This window comes from Heptranchias perlo, chromosome 22 (genome assembly GCF_035084215.1).
Source record: "Heptranchias perlo isolate sHepPer1 chromosome 22, sHepPer1.hap1, whole genome shotgun sequence".
Taxonomy (NCBI): domain Eukaryota; kingdom Metazoa; phylum Chordata; class Chondrichthyes; order Hexanchiformes; family Hexanchidae; genus Heptranchias; species Heptranchias perlo.
Window position 1 is genome coordinate 36,481,214 of NC_090346.1, and position 6,045 is coordinate 36,487,258.

At 39.3% G+C, this 6,045-nt stretch overlaps 1 protein-coding gene across 1 annotated transcript in view; it reads left to right on the plus strand.

Moving 5' to 3' along the window:
* ercc4 (excision repair cross-complementation group 4) overlaps window positions 1–5,693 on the plus strand; it is a 28,840-nt gene extending 23,147 nt beyond the window's left edge. The window contains exons 9-11 of the mRNA XM_068003260.1: window positions 1,246–1,338; window positions 2,102–2,214; window positions 3,425–5,693. Coding sequence (XP_067859361.1) covers window positions 1,246–1,338; window positions 2,102–2,214; window positions 3,425–4,152 — 934 coding nt within the window. The 3' untranslated portion in view covers window positions 4,153–5,693. The remainder of the gene's footprint in view (window positions 1–1,245; window positions 1,339–2,101; window positions 2,215–3,424) is intronic.
* Window positions 5,694–6,045: the final 352 nt, after the last annotated feature.

Consider the following 6,045-nt stretch of genomic DNA (forward strand, 5'->3'; position numbering starts at 1 on the left):
ATTGCCGCCCAACTCTTAAACATATTTATTATCCTTCAGGAAAATAAATGTAGGAGTCAAATTGCCTGGAAGCCGTGTTAAAGTGAATAAGGAATCTTCAGATTGGCTAGGGCATTATTTGCTCTGCAGCAGTACCGTGTTCATTTGTAACTGTCAGAAAACACAGAGTCTGAGATGTGGGGTTTTTGTAGATAAATTGTGCTAGTGGTAGTTCAGCCCCAGCAATAAATAATCAGGACATTACTACTGTAGCAGCTCACTGCATTCATTCAATATACTTGGAAAACTTAAAGGTTTAATAAGGAACATAAATTTCTCGGTGCCACAGGATGAGTTCCATAGATTCTGCATATCATTTGTAACTGCAGATCAAAATTATTTCCTACTGTTCTCCACCTGAATCTAATCAAGTGCGCCAATCTTACGGATACTAGTGATCTGGATTGATTTCTTAATTTCTATATCTCTGGTTCATCTAATTGGTTTATGGCTTATGCTGAAATAATCTAGCATGGGCAAAAAGTGAAGTAGGGTTTTTTTTTAAAAAGCCTAACTTGGAACTAACTATTTGGCACCTGCCCCCCACTTAACTCAGACCTGTTGTCATCTTGTTCAGTGTTTTTTGTGGACAGTTTTCATTGTTCTGTACTTTCTGAACAGTCTTATGTTCCTAATGCTGAACATTCCTTTACCCAGAGAGTGATTAGAATGTGGAACATGCTACCACAAGTAGTTGAGGCGAATAGCATAAATGCCTTAAAGGGGAAGTTAGATAAATACATGGAGGAGAAAGGAATAGAAGGATATCAGATAGGGTTAGATGAAATAGGGTGGGAGGAGGCTCGTATGGAGCATAAACATTGGCATAGATCAGTTGAGCTGAATGGCCTGTTTCTGTGCTGTAAATTCTATGTAATTGTGTAGCTTTTTAGAATTCCTACGTATGCCTCTCTCACATTCATTCTTGTGAATAAATTTGAAAATGTTTTTCTTTCCAACAGCTTGGTGATCAATTTTATTTCCAATCAGTATCATCACTTCAATTTTGCACAAAGTTAATGAGGCAATCCAAGCACTTATAATGGGAGTAACACAGCTGAGTCAAAGGGAGCTACAAGCCAAATTACCTTAAATATTCCGCCTTTTTCGTAACCTAAGCAGCAGTTGTGTACATGTTTCAACATGAATCATTAAACACATGTGGTGCATGATAGGCTGATGTTCCATTTAATTTCTTTCTTTCAGGGTTTATTTCCTAATATATGGAGGCTCTACTGAAGAGCAGCGATACCTGACGAATCTGAGAAAAGAGAAGACAGCCTTTGAGCAATTGATAAGGTAAATGAACAGAAATGTAGCTTCAATAGAGTCGATGGTTTGAACAAAACACTTTGTAAAATTAAATTAATTAAACAGTGGCGATTACTGATTTGCCCTTGTTTTTGTGCAAATGACTCTAATCTAGCTTTCATTAAACTATTCAGCCCATTTCATTTAATTGCAAAAAAAACAAATGAAAATGAAAAATTGACAGAGAAAATCACTCAGTTAATTTGGTTAAAAAAATCAGCATCCCTCACCAGCAGCTCCCGGAGAAAGTGAATAGTCAAATTCAGCAACATTACATGATTTTCTAATAAAAATCTGAAAGCTATTCCCATTCCCTGTGCCTTCACTCCCTGCAACAAGAAATAAGGCTGCTCTCTCAGCTTTCCAGGTTTCCTGTCGCTCTCTCACCCTACATATATCAGATGAACCCTTCAATGTATTTTCTTGCAGGCTTTCCATAAGCCTTTATTGGAAACTATAAATAATCTTTGTTCGAAATTCCTTTCATCATATTTATTTTTCTCGATGATTTACACTTACTATATCTAGAATTTTTGCTGATTTTTTTTTAAAGCCCCTCTCGATGGAACCTTAGATTCTTCACCGTTCTACTGTTAACTTCAAGTAAATGCTATTTGTTGAATCTGTCCAGGTTCTAAGTGACTAATGCAATTGATTTTTAAAATGTCCTTACATTAATGAATAAGGACTCTTTTTTATTTAATGAGAATTATTCTTAACTGTTACTAATTTCTACCCTATAAACTTTTAGGGAGAAGGCAGTAATGGTTATCCCTGAGGAGAGAGAGGGAAGAGATGACTCCAACCTAGATCTTGTCCGAGATGTTACTCCACCGACTGCTACTACAGACACACGTAAAGCAGGTTTGTGTAAACTGGGCAAGATTTTTATTTCCTTTTTTCAGGACCTGAATTATCTGAAGTATAGTAATCTGGATAATTCCCTCCATCATAAGGTCAGAAGCTGATGAATGCAGTGTTCAGCTCCATTTGCAATTCCTCAGATCATGAACAGTCCGTTCCCGCATGCAGCAAGACCTGGACAACATCCAGGCTCGGGCTGATAAGTGGCAAGTAACATTCACACCATGCAAGTGCCAGGCAATGGCCATCTCCAACAAGAGAGAGACTAATCACCTCCCCATGACATTCAGTGGCATTACCATCACCAAATTCCCCCTCCATCAATATCCTGGGGGTCACCCTGACTTGGACACACCGCCAATCCTTCATCATCGCTGGGTCAAAATCCTGGAATTCCCTACCTAACAGTATTGTAGGAGCATCTTCATCACAGACTGCAGCTGTTCAAGAAGATCCACCACCGCTTTCTCAACGGCACCTAGGGATCGACAATAAATGCCAGCCTTGTCAGCTACGTGCATATCCTGGGAATTAATGATTAAAAAAATATTATCCATACTTTTATAAGCAGTAATGGAATGTGCCTCTTGGACATTTTTTATAATGTCACAATTTGGTGACAGTTTAGTGCCTTACCAGGCCATGAGCAGTTATTCGAACACTATGCTTAGAACCCTATTTCATAAATAGGACTCTGCCCCTCTTATTGGTCTTTTGTAGTCCATGGAGAACTGTGTTCCATGTGGGATAGTTTTACTGCGCTAGGATGGCCCAGTGCCATAGAACATTCGTGCCCCAGTTTGTTGTGCCATACAGTTGTCAGGGGGCAGGTTTGTTGTCAAATGGCAAATTCCTAATCTTGATCATGCTATTGAGGGAGATGTCATGTGCTTCAGTGGGAGGGAGAGAAAAATGTAGGGCTGTGCCACTTTTATGTACCACCCATCAGCCAGACAAGAACTACACTCGCAGAAACCTGGGAGAACATTGCCTGATTTCTTCTGCTAACCTGCGCAGCCGAGGAAATGATACTGAGTCATAAGAGGATGAAATTGTTTTTTTTTAAATTAAATAAAATTTGAAGGAACTACACAGAAGCAAATGTAAGCACATATACAGAGACAATTAAAGATTTTTTTATTAGCCGTGGAAGTCAAAATTGATGGGTTCTCTCATCTTCTGTCTTTTTGCTTGGTTTGTCTCTATGTAGGTGGCCAGGAACAGAAGAAAGAGCAACATCGTATTATAGTGGATATACGGGAGTTCCGCAGTGAGCTTCCTTCCCTGATACATCGGCGTGGCATTGACATTGAGCCAGTCACCTTGGAGGTTGGCGACTACATTCTGACTCCCGATATCTGTGTTGAACGCAAGAGTGTGAGTGATCTGATCGGCTCTTTGAACAATGGGCGCCTGTACGCTCAGTGCATCACCATGTCGCGGTACTATAAGCAGCCAGTGCTTTTGATTGAATTTGACCCCAACAAGCCTTTTTCCCTGAATTCCAGAGGATCTGCATACCAAGATATTTCCATTAATGACATTACATCCAAACTCACACTGCTGACTCTTCACTTTCCCAAGCTGCGTATTCTCTGGTGCCCCTCCCCGCATGTCGCTGCTGAATTGTTTGAGGAGCTGAAACAAAACCGTTCCCAGCCCGATGCAGTCACTGCCATGGCTGTCACAGCTAATTCTGAAATGATTTCCGAGTCGGACAGATACAATCCAGGTCCACAGGACTTTTTGCTGAAAATGCCCGGAGTGAATGCTAAAAACTGCCGGGCACTGATGAGCCACGTGAGAAGCATTGCTGAACTGGTGAAGATCTCCCAGGAACAATTAGCAGAAATCATAGGGAATGCCAACAATGCCAAACAGCTCTGGGAGTTCATTCACTCTTCATATATGGATAATGCAGCACAAGGAAAAAGATAGGCAGTGACATTCAGAGTGGAAGAATTTTAATGGACTCTTCTGTGCCTTCAGTTACCAGCAGCTAGTAAATGCAGAAATCTTGAGCACAATTGTTTTAAAGAGGAGTTGTCAACATATTTAATTACATTAAAGCTTGTACAATTGTAAAAATAGCAGAACTATATTACAAAAAAATCTGTTGTAAAAAGTTTGTAATTTTTTTGGTAATATCAGCAGGATCTCTATGTATTTACAGTAGGCCCAGAGCGAGCTCCAGCTTTGACAGCTTGAGCTGCTTTGCTGGCCCTTACTAGTTTGCTGTAATGAAGTCTGACTGCAACTAGTGCCTAATATTTTAAAATGTGTCTGATTCATTAGAAAGGGATGAAAAAATGTTAAACAAAGAGGACTGTCCAGGACAGTGGAATTTAAATATTGCCTTGGAGGTTGATCTTTCACCTTGTCGAAGCTATTTTCGTCAGAAAGTAAGCCTTTTAAAGGGTATATTTATGTGTGTATAAAGTTTCTAAACCAACCCAATATATGTCGGAAGCTTGTGTGTGAGGTGTTTTTCTCATGGATGTGTGTGTGTTAATAAACTGCAGGTTTTTGCAGCTTTGCTTGTGATGGGTAGATTTTGTTTATTTACATTATACCCCAAGGAGGCTTGGCTTCAAGAGGTATTTTATCAGTTGGATTCATCACTCTATCTGTGCTTTTCATGCTGTTAATGGAGCCATTAGCAACTTTTACAAAAAAAAGCTAAGGTAATAGGAATCTCCCTGAGGGTTAACTCCATGAAATCTCCCCTTCGTGTTTCTTTTTAATCTTAAAAGCTCTGCAGATGCTTTATTTAGTTTGCTGGACCACTCCAGTGCCCTTTCAGGGATGGAGTCCTGGGTAACTGGAGTAACGATCCCATTCAACGTCTGCTTGACGGTCTGAAATTTCGATCAGACGTGTATTCTACAATGGCATTAAGCAAAGGCATAAGATTTAGTATAACTGACTTTTGCGATGGGGTTGAGGATTTGTTTCTGTAGCCTCTTATGATATGGGTGAGGCCTTAAAACAAATATCTTGGACTTGTTTCCTTTTATACTCTGAAAGATGTTTCAAATGGATGGATGGGATTTTTATAATCTTATAGGGTACAAAAAAGCTAAATATAAGATGAAGCAGATTAATTATTCTTATGGCTTCTGGGGACTTTGATCTTCTCCAGAAAATGTTATTACCCTTATGGAAAAACATTCCCTGGGTGGTCAATTTTGAAATGTTTTTTAAAAAAAATTGATTTTGTTAAACTGATTTTTGGGTTAAATATTTCAGGCCAGAAAGTGATTATAGAAAGTGAGAAAGCCTCCTCAGGAAAGCTTTTTTTTAAAAAAAACTAAACACAGAGTGAATGGGGAATGTCATTAGTGCAGGATCAGTTAAAGGAGTGGGAGGTCTAGAATATTGGATCGAATACCTGTTGTACTTATGTATTTTAATAGCCTGTGTACATATCCGTTTTGTAAACTTTCTGGTTGCTAATAAAGATTTTCGAAGAAGTTAAATCAGTGTCTCACCAGAAAAAAAAATTGTTAGTACTTTGAATGAAATTGAGTTTATTTGAATGTGTTCAGTCTGTTTTTCTTTTGTTGATCTGAATCAGGCCTTTTACAGTTTGCATCAGTTTATAAGAATGGGTACAAACTGCTGGAACCCCTTACAAGAGCTTTGCAGTGGAGCCCACCCTAGCCTGTAGCAGTACAGCAGTGAAGGAGTGGACTGTTGTTCTAGGGTGTCTGGGGCACAACACTTAAGGCAGGGGTTCCCAATTATATTCAAACAAAATCTACAAACCTCCTCTCAATCTCACTAAGTCCCGGACAGGCACTACCTCAACCCTAGTTTTTATGAGGTCAA